The sequence below is a fragment of the Palaemon carinicauda genome, chromosome 5 (genome assembly GCF_036898095.1).
Source record: "Palaemon carinicauda isolate YSFRI2023 chromosome 5, ASM3689809v2, whole genome shotgun sequence".
Classification (NCBI taxonomy): domain Eukaryota; kingdom Metazoa; phylum Arthropoda; class Malacostraca; order Decapoda; family Palaemonidae; genus Palaemon; species Palaemon carinicauda.
Window position 1 is genome coordinate 140101232 of NC_090729.1, and position 17500 is coordinate 140118731.

The window sequence follows — 17500 nt, forward strand, 5'->3', positions numbered from 1 at the left end:
TCAATGCTCTCAGATCGCATTCAGAGTGACATAATCAAGGCTTTGGCTATTTATATTAGAAAATCAATATTAGATGAAATTAAGACAGCAAAATTTTATTCCTTTCTCATGGAGGAAACTACTGTAAGATGTTTACCACACTGAACACGCTACCATGTGTATACGCTATGGCAGATAAAAAAATTCAAAGAGCGTTTCAGTCAAGGGTGTAAGTTAAAGTCTACTACTGGTGAAGAACTAGAGGGAACAGTTCTGTCATTTTTGAAAAGATATGGTTTCCAAATAGAAACCATGACAGGTCAAGTTTCTGATGGAGTTGTTTGCATGTATGGATTATAAAAGGGGCTTCAGTCTAAGATTATTCTCCATAATGAAAAATCCTTATATGTTAATTGCCATGTACACAGGTTGAACCTTATGCTTGCAAAAAGTGTATAAATAAGTAATATTTTTTGCTTCCTTTTTAACCGAATAGAAATATTGTACAGTTAAATCTCAGTATCAAGTAAGCAGCATGCTGTATTACTGGAAATTCAGCTCTCCATTTATCCTTGATCCCATCCTTAGGAATTGAAAAAGCTATATAAGATTGGTCTGCAGAGAAAGTGCACTAAGAACCATAAAGAAGTTTACAGCATAGTTCAATTTCAAAAATCAAGATATTTGAAAGTAATCCACCAAACAAATAAAGTAAAGCTTCTGCAGTTTTGTTGAATAGCATCAACTTTGAGTTTTTCTTTATCTGGATATAGCTGCTGCAACACCAGTATTCTATGAGACAGCTACTACATTAAATGCTCTTCAAACTCACAATTTGCATATATGATCACAGATTGTGTGCTGAAAAGACCTGGTGAGCTAAGGATAAAAGAAGAATTCATGATTATATGGTTATAATACTTTACTGGCACAATATGCTGATATTATGGTTGCGGAGGGAATTCCAGACCAGAGGAGACTCAGAAATGTGCCGTCATAGTTCAAGTGTGCCTCTGTGTCTGCAACAACAGATCCCACTCTACAGACTTTGGAGGCGTTCTGTCGTATAAAAGTATATAAAACAGTTCAAATTGCATTTAGAAATATAATGGAAGGCCATTTTTTTTCTACTTGAGCTCCTGTCTTTCTAAAAGTCTGTGGACACCCGAGAGAGAGAGAGAGAGAGAGAGAGAGAGAGAGAGAGAGAGAGAGAGAGAGAGAGAGAGAGAGAAAGAGAATTGTCCAATTCTATTTCCTTCTTTATGTATAAAATATAGTACTTGGTTTAAAAGGAGATAAACAGTTTCCAAATCTAAAATAATGAGGGATACGGTTAACTTTCTACAAGTGAATCTAAATGATTTGTTACAATAGCTCGAATGATTCAGCTTTAGCAGAGCATTACATATTCCAATTAGAATATAGGGATAAAGTCAATAAAATAGGAAAAGATTTATCATTCAAGAAAACTTTCAATGAAAAACGCAATTCCAGCAAAAGTTAAATCCGGACCTTTTAACTCGCGCACTATAGGAATAAATGTAATTAGTGCTCAGCGATGATCGCAACAAAGGCTGCATGCAAAACGTACCTTTGTACTATGTTCTTCAATGTCTGCAAAAGACATCAACAAGAATGTTTTCCAAATAAGTGATCGATAAGACACATCCGCTGTAGCCTGCAGAGTCACCTTTGGAAGGAGTGTGTTCTACTCGAGTTTTGGTGAACTCTAGAATTCAGAAAATGTCGAGGTCTCACGATGTCACACGACCCAGCATAAGAGACCGCCAATTCTTTTACTGCATAGAGGTATAAAAGTTTTTGACAGTGCGATACATTCTAATATTTACAACTTTAAGAGAGCACATGTAGCAGGTAGTAGGTCGGCCAGGGCACCAGCCACCCGTTGAGATAATACCGCTAGAGAGTTATGGGGTCTTTTGACTGGTCAGACAGTACTATATTGGACCCTTCTCTCTGGTTACGGTTCATTTTTCCCTTGCCTATATACACACACTGAATAGTCTGGCCTTTCGTTATATATTCTCCTCTGTACTCATACACCTGGCAACATAGATTACCAAACAATTCTTCTTCACTCAAGGGGTTAACTACAGCAATGTAATTGTTCAGTGGCCACTTTCCTCTTGGTAGGGTAGAAGAGATTCTTTAGCTATGGAAAGCAGCTCTTCTAGGAGAAGGATACTCCAAAGTTAAACCATTGTTCTCTAGTCTTGGGCAGAGCCATAGCCTCGTTACCATGTTCTTCCACTGTCTTGGGGTAGAGCTCTCTTGCTTGAGGGTACACTCGAGCACACTATTCTATCATATTTCTCTTCCTTTTGTTTTGGTAAACTTTTTATAGTTTATATAGGAGATATTTATTTTAATGTTACTCTTCTTAAGACACCTTATTTTCCTTTTCTCACTGGGCTATTTCCCTGTTGGAGCCCCTGGGCTTATAGCATCCTGCTTTCCAACTAAGATTGTAGCTTAGCAATAATAATAATAATAATAATAATAATAATAATAATAATAATAATAATAATAATAATAATAATAATGATAATAAAATGTACCATGTATAAATGGTTTATTTATTTTTAATAAGAACACAAGATTCATTGAGTGTGTAATCAAATGTTTGTATTTGTTGCTTTTGTTTTTTATACGTATCTAATCATTTGTTTGTTTGTATTGTGAGCATTGATTTTTGCCATGTTTTTCTGTTAGACACCGACAGTCTATATTGTCAGATGCTTAGTTGCTCAATTGACTTTAAGTTTCGTGCCATATGAATGCCAATTTATGGTAATAATAATAACAATAATAATAATGATAATAATAATAATAACAAGTATAATAATAATAATAATAATAATAATAATAATAATAATAATAATAATAATAATAATAATAATAATAATAATGAAATAGAGATGTAGCTGGAAAGTTGCAACTTTGTTACCCATCTCGGAAATCTACAGCTCCTCCCAACCCCCTAACCCCGCCCCCCCCCCCAAAAAAAAAGAAAAAAAAAAAAAAAAAAAAAAAGGAAAAGTAACAGCGAGAAGAGAATTATCTTAACACTGCCTGTACACAAACATAAAAAACATACTCGTACCAACAGCATTTCAACATCAAGTCAACAGGTTTTTAATCTCAGTCCCAAGTGAAACCAACTTGAGTCTCCTGTAGAAGCCAGAGAAGTGTAGTAGGATCGAAGTTAGGAAAGGGCGTCTTTATTTCTTCGTATTCCTTGTATCTTTCTGAAGGAGAAGATAAAGAGACTAAAAAAGTTGGAGGGCAATGAAGCGCAAAGGGGTAAGGGGGAAGTCTAGTTAGGGTTCAAGGACACCAATCGCCTCTAGCCTCCATGACCGTTCAGACGAAGGAATGGTCAAACAGTCAAACTCGATGAAAAAGTTGACTCGGTCAATAAGATTCTCTCTCTCTCTCTCTCTCTCTCTCTCTCTCTCTCTCTCTCTCTCTCTCTCTCTCCTCTCTCTCTCTCTCTCTCTTTGAATTAAGGGATTGATGTTTGTCCCCTCTAAATTAAATCTTCTTAGTCCTTTGTCAGGCATTGCCAGGATTAGAGTCTTTTTATAGTTTCTCCAAAGTTTTTCCTCGACATTTAATTTCTATCGAATATTTTCATTGACCTAAAATGATAATATTTAGATAAAGAATTGTAGTACTTTCTAACGTTAACTTATATATAACTAAATACCTTCCATTTACCGTAAACACCTGATCATGTTATATAATACTAATGCATAATATGTTAGTATTTAATGTTTCATTTGATAGTGCCACCAATGACGTTGCTATGTTACTATGTGAAGTTGCTGTATCAATTGAATTCCATATTGTTGTTAATCTTATTATTACCATAGCTATCAATTGTATAATACATCATTTATTTTATTTTAATGATAGCATGGGTCAGATGTAATATGCTCGAGTCAACGTTGATAACTAATGTTAAACCATAAAATCACACCTTTCATGGTACATGCATTTAGTAACTAGTTAGCTGTCGCTCTTCGAAAAAATTCTTGATAATTATCATAACAAAGTATGAAACAACTAGCGTTTTCTTAATATGCTACTTCAATGCAAAGGAAATGATTTTCAATAATTCCAAACTCTTATCTATATAATTATGTATGGAGATGAACAAATTTAATCTGCATATTAATCTTGTACAGTAGCCACAATAGAAGAAGATGGTGTCATTTTTGGAGCAATAATTAGTATGAGAAATGTTTGGGAATGACCTGAGTTGTGACCTTTCAAAGATGAGCGGACAAGGGAAGTTGATTGTGATACACACGATCCATGTAGAATCTTGGGAAAAGTCCCATTGATTTATGTTGAGAAGAGAGAGAGAGAGAGAGAGAGAGAGAGAGAGAGAGAGAGAGAGAGAGAGAGAGACTTACCATCCTCGTCACACCCCACATGATAAAAATCGAACAAATTCCAATATACTTCATCTCCCCTTTTCTTTCGTCGAGCTCTCTTATTTATCCCCAGCCTTTTTATCCACCAAATACTTTCATAGTCTCCTTTTCCCCTTTTTTCCCTCTGCCTTCAGGGAAGGACCAAAGAAGAAGAGGTGTTGAATCTTCGATTGTCCCCCTCTGCCCAACTTACCGGTCGACTAGCTCCGATCCAATAAGAGGCCGTCCATGTTGACCAAGGGATACTCTCTCTCTCTCTCTCTCTCTCTCTCTCTCTCTCTCTCTCTCTCTCTCTCTCTCTTCTCTCTCTCTCTCTCTCTCTTTCTGTCCCCTCCGAGTTCAATCTAGCGCCTTTCACATCTTTATCAGGAGCATTATGCAAGTCCTCTAACTCGCTTTCTTTATCCTAGAAATTTATTTGTTGTTCTCGCATCAGACAATTCGTTCCCCAAACGACTCTATGTTTGTATGTTGGTCTGCATTTCTACCCCTTGTCTTTTCTGACCACCTCTCTCTCTCTCTCTCTCTCTCTCTCTTCTCTCTCTCTCCTCTCTCATCTCTCTCTCTCTCTCACCTGAGAGAGAATACGGAGAGGGGTTCCCATACATCTGCCCATTTCAATTCCTACGTGACAATTGAGGTGTAAAATGGCGATGGTAATTGGTGATAATTACCTGCAATTAAGCTCCAGCAATTGATCATTAGAGAAGGGGAGGCTGAAGGGGAGAAACCGTGAAATGCACAGTGATGATGATGGCGATGACGACACACGGCGATGATGGATGCTGAGGATAGAGGAATAAAGGATAAATATATTGGGAATGATGATGATAATGGTGATTTCTCTTTTATTCCTTTTTGCTAAAAAGGATATAGATTACTAAACAGCTTTTTAGCGGCAGGAGAAATACTTAGGAAACTATGTATGGCAATGATAATGGATGAAAATACCTCTCCTGAGAATGCAGTTTGAGCTTATAGAACATTCGCATTACCTTTAATTCATGTGCAATGGAGACGATAAAAACAGAGGGAAGGAATCAGAGTGGGTCAGACTCTTTGAAAGAAGGAGGATATAAACTGTGATCTAAAATGGACGCCCTGAACGAATCTCTGATTTGCACTGACTAAGTGTAGGAATTGGTAGACTATAGGGTGTTACAAGGCTGCTTGAGATGAGCCTAAGCTCTCATCTACAGTACAACACTTGGGAAGGCAACGACCAGAAAAGCTCTTCCAGTTGATGAGTGATAGCGAAGTTTACTTGAACTCAGAAGAAAGCGAAAGGCAGAAGGATTCGAATGTCTTTTCTATCCTTTTTTGCTGAGAAAGAAAATGGTAATGAAGAGGCTGAACTAATTTATACAACAATAACTAAAACGAAGACAGACATTTATGGTAAAATATGTATAAATATGTGTGTTTATAATAGTTTTAATGACCGCTTAACTTCTCGATTTCTTCATACATTGGGCTACACTTGTTGATATAAAAAAGGAACCACAGCGTATGAATAAAAAGACAGTAACCACATGTGTGTATATATATATATATATATATATATATATTAGTACTATATTATATATATTATATATATATATATATATATATATAAACACAGTAACCATGTATATATACACACATACATATATTATATATACATACATACGTATATATATATTATATATATATATATATATATATATATATATATATATATATATATATATATTTATATATATATATAGATAATTTACACACACTAACATACACACACATTTATATATATATATATATATATATATATATATATATATATATATATATATATATATATATATATATATATATATAAACACAGTAACCATGTATATATACACACATACATATATATATATATATACATACATGCGTATATATATATATATATATATGTATACTATATATATATATATATATATATATATATATATATATATAGATAATTTACACACACTAACATACACACACATTTATTATATATATATATATATATATTTATACATGTATGTATATACACATATATATTTATATATATATATATATATATATATATATATGTATATATATATATATATATATATATATATATATATATATATTATATATATTTATGTGTATATAGAGATATATGCATATATACACATATATATTTATATATATGTACAGTATATATATATATATATATATATATTATATATATATATATATATATATATATATATATATATATATATAGCCTTCCTGTCACCCTGAGCGGCAACCAATCAGAAACCACAATCTCCCATAAATTGCCCAAATTGCCATGTGGTAGTTTGGAAAGGGGAAATGGGTGGGAAGGGTTGACTATGTGTGTGTGCATATGTATCTGAATATTAAGAAGCCATTTTTGACGGGTCACGTACTCTAGTATGCATATACTGCATATATATATATATATATATATATATATATATATATATATATAAATATATATATAGTATATATATATATACATATATATATATATATATATATATATATATATATATATATATATATATATATATATATATATATATATATATATACATACATTTGCGCAAGTTTATCACTGACACACATGATTTTATTTCGTTCTAAATATTGAGCCAAAAGTAATGCATTACATCGAATTAATTCTTCCCGTACTACGATCTAACCTGTCTCTGAATCGAAACATAAAATAAAGTTTGATATACATACATATATATACATATATATATATATATATATATATATATATATATATATATATATATATATATATATATATATATATATATATACATATACATATATATATGTTCATATATATATATCTATGTATATGCAATATATATATGTATATATATGTATATATATATATATATATATATATATATATATATATATATATATATATATATATATATATATATATATATATATATATATATATATATATATATATATATACTCACCACAGACACACACGCGCACACAAATACACACACACAAAACAAACACACACACATATATATATATGTATATGTATATACAGTACATATATATATATATATATATATATATATATATATATATATATATATATATATTTATATATTGTATATATAAAGATAGATGAGTATATATATGTATATACACACATACACACATACACATATATATATATATATATATATATATATATATATATATATATATATATATATATATATATATATATATATATATACACTGTGGAATAGTATTGCCACATATCTCAGAATGTAAATAAAAGGTTACCGTTTCCTGAAGACTCCTTTTGTGAAGACCAAAATAAAATTAAAAATAAAAGTGTCCAATGTAAATCTAATACTATTTGCAGATGAGACTCTAGAGGATGTGAATAAATCCATTAAAATTGAAGAATGGAAAAGGTGATAGTAAAACTGAATTGCCGACGAGGGTGCGTAAGGTATAATAGGAATTATAAGGAATAAGGAAAGATTATAGAAGAATAAATGTTCCTTTGCATAAGCAAGGAGGTGTTAAAGGTGACAATAGCTAAGAAAGTAAGATAGTCAATCGATGAAGTGATAGTGGAAAAAAGTTTAGGTAAACAGGGGTAGAGGCTTGACTTGAGTATTGGCTTTGAAACAGCCGTTTGAGAAGTTTGGGATTAAAAGAAAGAAGATACACAGAGAAATTAATCTCTCATAACTATTTCAAACAAACACTTGGTCCCCCCACAATCTCCCTTGTCTGAGCATTGACCTTTCTTCCCCTACTAATCCCTTTGTTTCATATTTTACTTTTAAATCAAATCAAAATCCTACTATACAAATTCACGGTCTTATGAAAGAGCGTTTGCGTCCATATAATACTTAAATCCTCTTTATAAACTTTACCGTTTAGGAGGAAACTATTTTTCTTCTCATACAATCTTTCAGAACTTTTCCTTCATCTGGATATCTCTCTTTCGCTGTTGTGCCACAACTCGCTTGATGCTTTTATATTCACCAACCTCTCAATTGCCTTAATAGCACATTTGAAATTCACGTGCACAAGCATGAATACGTGTATACGTGTAGTCAGACTAATAAAAAAAATATCTATTTGCTATCAGCCGAGTTAATAATGATATTTAGCATTCAATGTCTGGTGTGTATTTGCAGAATCTTGTGCTTGCAAATATTACAAATTATATTTTTGGGTGGTCTTCCTTGCTTAAGAGGATTATAAGATTTATTTAGCAAAATCTATTATCAAATAAAGTTCCGGCCCTACGCGAATGAAGGATAAAACCGCGTGAGTTTTTGACCCCGGATTAACGTTGGATGCTGCCTCACTTACCGAAGTGACACGAAAAACAAAAAATTTTATCTGATTTTATTGTGATCGACGCGAGTACATTGCAGTTCTCCTCGCAGACTAAGGAAGAGAAACTGAATCTCCATTTGCAATTTGAATTATGAATCTTTGCTCTGTGGGGGTTCCAATTTCAGCAATTTCCGACCCAATTAAGACCTCGAACAAACCAATTCCTTGAAGCGGAAGTTGACGCGCCTCTCGCCCTTCCCCTCCTCACACCCTCCTTCACCCACCTATTTATTCACGAATATTTCACTCCCCATTACCACCTGAATTCTTCATAAAAAAGAGAGGGTGAGAAAAAAAGTCCATCATCGCCATCTCTATTTTTCACCCATTAGCTCCCCATTAGCTCCTCCGTCCCCATTAGGGAGCGTGTGATGTCATAAGCCACGACTAAAAAGGCAGGTTTTATGTCATTACATGGTTGGCCGCCTCGTCCCGAACGGGGCAAAAATCACCTCTTCATCAGTAGCTCATTTCCTTCGATAAGATGACACAACCTCTCGAACGAAACGGCGCGGAGAGAGAGAGAGAGAGAGAGAGAGAGAGAGAGAGAGAGAGAGAGAGAGAGAGAGAGAGATACTCTTATTCTTGTCGAAGATTGGGAAAGGTTAATGGTATAAGAGGCTAAGAGGAATACGGACAGAGAGAGAGAGAGAGAGAGAGAGAGAGAGAGAGAGAGAGAGAGAGATTGCTAAAGTAATTCTTATTGAAGATTGAATAAGGGTAATGAGTTTAGTCACTAACAAGTATACGAAGATAAAAAGAAAAAAAATAATGAAAGTATAAGAGAGAATAATGGAAATGAACGCTCAAATACACTTTGAATGTGACATCTTTTTTAAAGAAAGATGTCAAGGATTTACGGTGCAATAATGCTGAAGATTAGAAGAAAAAAGGAGTTGAAGAAACACAACAAAGAATAAGAAAGAGTGAAAAGAGTGACCAAGAGTCATTACCTGACGCTGACCAGGAAATGAAAAACTAGAAATTAAGGAATAGGAAATGGAAACGGGGATGGAATGTAATTACGGAAATCAAGGAATGAAAACTCAAAGGGAACCAATTAACAACTGAAGAGCGACAAGAAGTCCTCAAAGAATTCAAGATTGAAATAGATAAGTACACAAATAGTGACAATATGAGACGAGACAAAGAACGCATTTATCATAATGATGCTTCGACCAAGATGAATAGATGACAGACAAAAAGTATAGAAAAACGAAGGAACCACAAAAGTGATATTGAACAAAACCTTTTATTTCAAAGACTTCCCCTTATCACAAAGGAGAGTCTCTTTGCAGCTGCTGCTGCTGCTGCTGCCAGCATTAAGAGATATTACTGGGGATATACATAGAAAAATCCATAGAATAAAACTGCTTCAAAAGTTGAACACTCTTTCATTGGCCATTCCTATTAGCATACACCTCAAGGCTTCTCGACACATTCATTCACAGAATAAATGAAAAACAATTTATACCTTTATATATGTATGTATGTATGTATATATATATATATATATATATATATATATATATATATATATATATATATATATATATATATATATATATATATAGAGAGAGAGAGAGAGAGAGAGAGAGAGAGAGAGAGAGAGAGAGAGAGAGAGAGAGAGAGAGAAATAAGGCTTGAATATCTGAAAATAACTTTGTTGTCGCTTACATAGCTGCACCATTAGTATTTTCAAAATTTTCAGAATTTACATTGCTTTCACAAAAAATGAACATTACACAATTCACAGTTCAATTTAGGTTTTATTCAGAAGACCTCTTTATAAAAAATCTAGACATTTTTTCAAATCATTTCCCCACCCCTCCAAAATATATTTTTTAGGAATATTTATTTTTCCTAAACCGCAAAGCAGCAGGTTGGCAACAGATTCCAGTGAAAATAAGCTTTGAGTACTTTTGACTCTATTACTCGCAAAAAGGGTTAAATTAATGAAGATCCTTTATTTCCTTTGTAAAACGTCAACATTACAGAAAGGTAACAATTCAGTCAAATATTTACTCATTTCCCTTTACCTTTAAATACCTTACAAGAGTAAAATACAAACGCCTGTCTGAAAGAGCCACCTTTAGCGGAATAAAGGAACCACGCTGCTGAGAGATTTTCTAGGACGATCTTGAGAAACCTTACAGAAGAAACAGTGTTTCCAGTAGCTTGGAAAATTCCAGTGGAGAATAATTCACATTGATTGTTGATTAATAGGAAACAAAACAATCTGTATTTATCCTTATGTAATCTATCTATCCATTATTTTATTTGCGCGCGCGCCCCCGCACACACACACACATACATATATATATATATATATATATATATATATATATATATATATATATATATTTATATATATATATATATATATAAAGTGTATACAGTATATATAAAGTGTATATATATATATATATATATATATATATATATATATATATATATATATATATATATATATATATGTAAACAATAGCAGCTTATGCATTTCCACTTTATATGTCTTAACTAATTGAATAACTAATAGAATATAAAATATTGAGTTCATACAAAAAACGCGCCAGTGTGATCACCAGAAGAGAATGAAACTGGAGTGGCAGGTCCCCTCCACCTCAAAAACGTTTCCTCCCCAGCATAATCAACCTCAATTCTCCCCTCGCTTCCCCTTACTTCGGCCCAAGGTAGCCGGAGGGCGACACTTGTTCCTGTGACTACTGGTATCTGCCCTAAGGCTGTCTCTCGCTATTTGGATGAGGCTAAGTTCTCTCTCTCTCTCTCTCTCTCTCTCTCTCTCTCTCTCTCTCTCTCTCTCTCTCTCTCTCTCTCTCTCTCTCTTAAAAGATTTTTTATGAATAAATATTTTAAACCTAACAAAGAACAGAAATTCACAAATGCAATTATTCTGAAGAAATTGTTTGAAATGTTTATAAGAATTGAAGGAATGGAATGAAAACGAACCCTGTTGCATCTTTAACTTCTTCCTATATATAATGTTGGTTAGCTAGACATTCATTATTAGTTAAAACGCAAATGAATAATAAATGGATCGAGCTTTGAGCATAGTGTAAATCTGAATCATATTAATGATCGAAATCTAACACATTTACCACATGACGAACAATTGACTGTTTGAAAGTGTTTTTCTTTTACGCTTAGCATCGCCGCTGATATTCTTAATCTCAAACCGTGTTCCGAAAATGAAGACGTGAAATCAGTAAAGAAATATAGGAAATGGGTGTATTTAGAGACGCATAACTGAAATATACAGATTCCCTGATGCACAAACCCCTAAAGATGGTTTTCTATAGTTTATGCTGACCGCAGTCTTACTGTTAATAAGATATTGCATGAAAAGCGCCGTCCATTTTTTTTTTCTCAAAACTGTAGTAATTAGATTGTCTATTGCAAATAGAACAGAGACTCGAGCAATTAACCTGTTTATGTTTTGTGTCAAATAGTGATTGGTTATTGAGGTTGATAAGGAACCTGACTCAAGAGATCTTTTCATATTTTCTCTTTGAACTAATACAAACAATACGTACTTCGATTACTTAACTTTACCGGATCAAATTTCTATAATGAATTTAATGCATGATTATGCTGCGATAATTCCATCACCAAGGAACGCTCTCTCTCTCTCTCCCTCTCTCTCTCTCTCTCTCTCTCTCTCTCTCTCCAAGTGCGACATCTCTCGGACCTGGTGGTATATCATCCTTTGTAAGTCTTTCAATCGCCGGTTTCACTAACTTTCCATCTTCGGTCCTTCCCCGAGATTCCAGGAACCGTGAGAAGATCTCGCCCTTAGGCAACAGACACGGAACATCAAAGCAGTCTGAGAGAAGGAGGAAGAGGCCACGGAAGAAGGATAATGGTACGAAGAGAGGAGGAGAAAATGAAGAACAGATAAGGTGGATCGTAGCTCAAGGGAGTAACGTTGCTTAAGTGTGATAGTTTGAAACATATGATTACAGATAAACGGGCAAAGAAATACTTTTATTGGGCTTACAGGAAAGAGAGAGAGAGAGAGAGAGAGAGAGAGAGAGAGAGAGAGAGAGAGAGAGAGAGAACGTCAATGCGTTCACCTTTAGCTACAAACTTCCAAACTTATGATGGAGTTGAGCCTCTCGATATGAGCGAAGCGAGCATTTTTCAGAACCTCCCCCGCCCACCTCCTTTTTCCAGGGAAATGTAATTTTTTTTTCTCATTCTTATTTTTGAGGTTGAGGCCACAGAAGGGAAGGGTGAGGCGGGGGGGGGGGGGGGGGAGGAGAGTTGGCGGCTATTGCCTGGAGAGGGATACATCTGGGTATCCCACAAGACCAAGGAGGATGGAGGGGCTCCTCTGAATAGCGGGGGAAAATAAAGGTAACTATCCCCTAGAAAAAAAGGAATAGTTCGAGGGTGAAGAGGAAATAGGGAAGCTAGGCAGAGCTATTCAGGCACCCAAATGTTTGCTATGGCAAACATTGTGATAGAAATTAAATTGGAAAGGCAAAATAGCTTGAAATAATTACTTGTATAATTTTATTGTATTTTGAATAAGAATTTGCATATATATTGTCTTCGAATGAAATTTACAGCTTTAATTTTTGCAGAGATGCTTTTGGGTACCAAAATATAGTATGGTATTAAATGAAAAATTATCAATATTATCTTAAGTACGCTCGATTAGTCTTATGCGCATCTCTAAGAGCATTTACACAAGTTCTTAAAGATACCAACATACATCTATCTTACAATAAAGGTTATCACTGTATACAACAAGTAATTGTTTGTTATATATGCGGTTAGTATCCATGAAAAACTGTCAACAGGGATTGTTATTGCTACCCATAGAAAGAAGCTGCCTAGAGAGAATATATAGTTTGGATTCATAAAGAAAAGAATTTCCTTATTACTTGATCCGTGTATGGTTACCATAAAGCACCAACGTGGGTGATATAAATGTGGGTTTTTCAATATGGTGATTATTGAAATTTTTTGTTATCATTAAGTGAGAAAGAGAGCTGAATATTATTTTGAAGAAATTGATGATTAAAAAGTTTGACTGCTAAGTGGGATACGACAAAATGAAAAGGGAGAAAGTAATGCGCAGAAAGCAACGGATGCATCGAGTGTGCCATGCAGATAGACTGAATCATTAGGGATCCCATAAAGTTTCTTCCTAAGAGGAAATAATCAATTAATTAAATCTATAGGAAAACACTTATACCTATAATTTTCTTTTACGGCGTGGTAACTTCCCATGGAAATTAAATATTTGAAGGACAAAGGCATTTAGATTTTGATTTCACAAATCAAACAGAAGAGTTCTATGATTAATGATAAAAAGGACCCACCATTGGAATAAGGGAGTGTTTAAGATAATAAACCAAACAGAAACTAAAGCCTGCGACAAAACGTCCTTCCATCAGTGATTGGAATCAAAAGATTCCCATTAACAACGACCAAAGGAAAAGGCAGCTCACAGATCTCCTGTTGTCCAATTCCCTTCACAAAACTGACTTACCTTGAGACTGGGAAGCGGGCGATGCCGGGGATCCCCACGCCGACTTATAGCTCGGGTCTGCCGAAGGAAAGGAAAAAAAATACTATTTAATAAAAAAAGAGCAAAACTTTAAGTAAAACCAAGCTTATTCAACCCCCATGCATAGTTTTTGACTTGAATATAGTTTGTGACAGGTTATTTCTATGTATGTATGTATGTATGTATGTATCATCATACTGACTAACTTTAAGAACGACAAAACTAACAGAAATCACAGAGAAGATTTTTTGCAAAACAAAGGAACATCAGATCTCTGCCACAGAAAATGAAATGTCTAATATTATGGCTGCAGTCTTCGAAACGATGACCAGAAACCGAATGCCATCAACCGTCAGTCATCCTTTAAATGCCCCAAGAAACGATCGCCACGAACAAGCCGAGGAGAACTCTCCCCGAGATGGGCTGCAACGCCACCTCTGGAAGTGCGACTAATCTCGCTCCCCATCTGCCACCGTGAAAATAAAAATCCCGTCGAAAACATCCCATAATTCACGGCATATTAAAGATCTATTCAACAATGCGCGAACATTAATTTAGTTCGCATCAGTGCCCTTCAAGTGATGTTAAAAAACCTTACGGGCCTTTTAGGGGGAGGAATGGACCAAGTCAAGGCAGGGGATGAAACAGGGGTGGGGGTGGGGGGGGGGGTTGGCCAAGGATGGCCACGCATTAGAAAAGATCATTCATAAAAAAAGTCTTATGCATATCACAATAAAAAGAGTGGAAGAGTAAATATTTGAGCACATGCATAACTCTACTTACAAATTCACATACTGCATATTCATATATATACATATATATATATATATATATATATATATATATGTGTATATATATATATATATATATATATATATATATATATATTTATATATATATATGTATATATGTATGTATATACACACACACACACATATATATATATTTATATATATATATATATATATATATATATATATATATATATATATATATATATATATTCATATGTGGATATTTTAATATTTAGGAATATTTCTCTCTTTTTCTCCCTCTCTCTATCTCTCTCTGTATATATATGTATATATATTCATATATATATATATATATATATATATATATATATATATATATATATATATATATATGTAAGAATGTGTGTGTATATTATATAAATATATATATACGTGTATATATATGCATGTGAAAATATAACATTAAGAACACTAATGAAATATATTTTCCATAATTATAATCGTTGATTTATTTGTCAAACCTTTTCCTCCTGACTAAAGCAAGAGTGAAAATATTATTTCGTAATATATATATATATATATAAATATATATATATATATATATATATATATATATATATATATATATGTATACATATGCAGTATATATACCTACAGTATATATATATATATATATATATATATATATATATTTATATATACATATACAGTATACATACATACAGTATATATATACATATACATATATACATATATACATACATACATACATATATATATATATATATATATATATATATATATATCTACATATATATATATATATATATATATATATATATATATATATGTATGTATGTATGTATATATGTATATATATATATATATATATATATATATTATATATATATATATATATATATATATATATAGAGAGAGAGAGAGAGAGAGAGAGAGAGAGAGAGAGAGAGAGAGAGAGAGAGAGAGCTGCCCACGTCTATGAATGGTGGAAACACAAGTTTCAACCCTTGCTGCAAGTCTAAACAAATCATACAAAATCTAAGAAAATGTCTACAATAATTTTGAACATAAATCAAACTGGAAGGAATAGAAAAAACTCAAAATTAAGTTTTAATTAGACTCGAAAAATAGAAAAATTCTTTTAATCTTCATGAAAATCAAAGGCATATGTCAATATTTTCTTACTGATTCAGAAAAATCTAAGGAAAAAACTAATTGAAATGCTTGAATTTTTAAATAACTGATAATGTGAAAACATGTTCAGATAATGTAAATTCATTGAAATTCTCCAGCTGAATAAATATAATATTCAACTCCAAAAGAAAAACGAAGACCCACGGTTTTTTTTTTTTTTTTTTTTTTTTTTTTTAATAAGAAACGGTTTCAAGAAAATATAAAGCTTCGCATTCTAAAAACTGTCACTTTATAAAATAAAGAATGAAACGAAATACAGCCTAAAAAACGAATTCCCGTCGACATCAAAACATTATCAGTGGCTGCCAATAGACGCCTTGACACGGGCGCCTGACAAGACAAAAGAGCATCGTGAATAGCCTCTAACAAAGCGGACCCGATGCATTTCACGCTGGCAAGAGGGAGAGAAGAGTGCGAGAGGGAGAAAGGGGAGGGGGAGAAGGGAAGCCGGAGGGGCAAATGGAGGGTCTGGGCAGTGGGGGCAAGAAGGGTTGGGGGGAAGGAAGAGGAATAATATTTCGTTGGAGAGGATGGGAAAGGGGGATCACATGGCTGCCATGTTCGTCTCTTTTACTTTTCCTTTCAATTTTTGGAATTATTTCCAAGTCTCGAAATCTCAAGCTCATTCCTCATTTGGAATAGTTTAAGGTTAGAATCCAGTTATCTGATCTCCTCCTTCAGTGGTCAAGAAGAACATAAAATTTCCGGTTATGTAATCTTGAGAGTGTAGTGTCAGACACAATGATTGACGTCCGATATATTTCATTACAATTACTGTACTTTATCGTTAAATTTTCGGTTTCTCAGCAAAATGTTGAGTTAATTAAGCATTCATATTTGAGATTTAACCTAAATCCTTTCTATGCTCAAATTTGCAGTCATATCTTATGCAAGCTTAATTAGGAAAATTATAAAAAAAAACGCGGTCTTCAAGAAGGTATGAAAGGATTAATAAACAAGAATGATCAAAGAGGATGGAAGTAAAATCAATCTGGTTGAGTAGGCGCTAATATTACTTATTAGTTGTGATATATAAACATTCTTTTGGTGTAAGTAGTTAATTTCTTAAAAGCACTGAGGATGTTTAAGAGATGATTTACTTGAATACACAACAGTAGCTGAATGTT

General features: G+C 33.1%; 1 protein-coding gene across 2 annotated transcripts in view; it reads right to left on the reverse strand.

The window, feature by feature from the left end:
- LOC137641512 (DNA-binding protein D-ETS-3-like) overlaps positions 1-17500 on the reverse strand; it is a 375202-nt gene that overhangs the window by 53723 nt on the left and 303979 nt on the right. For both annotated transcript variants that reach the window (XM_068374132.1, XM_068374133.1), the window contains exon 7: positions 14386-14442. In XM_068374132.1, the coding sequence (XP_068230233.1) occupies positions 14386-14442 (57 nt within the window). The remainder of the gene's footprint in view (positions 1-14385; positions 14443-17500) is intronic.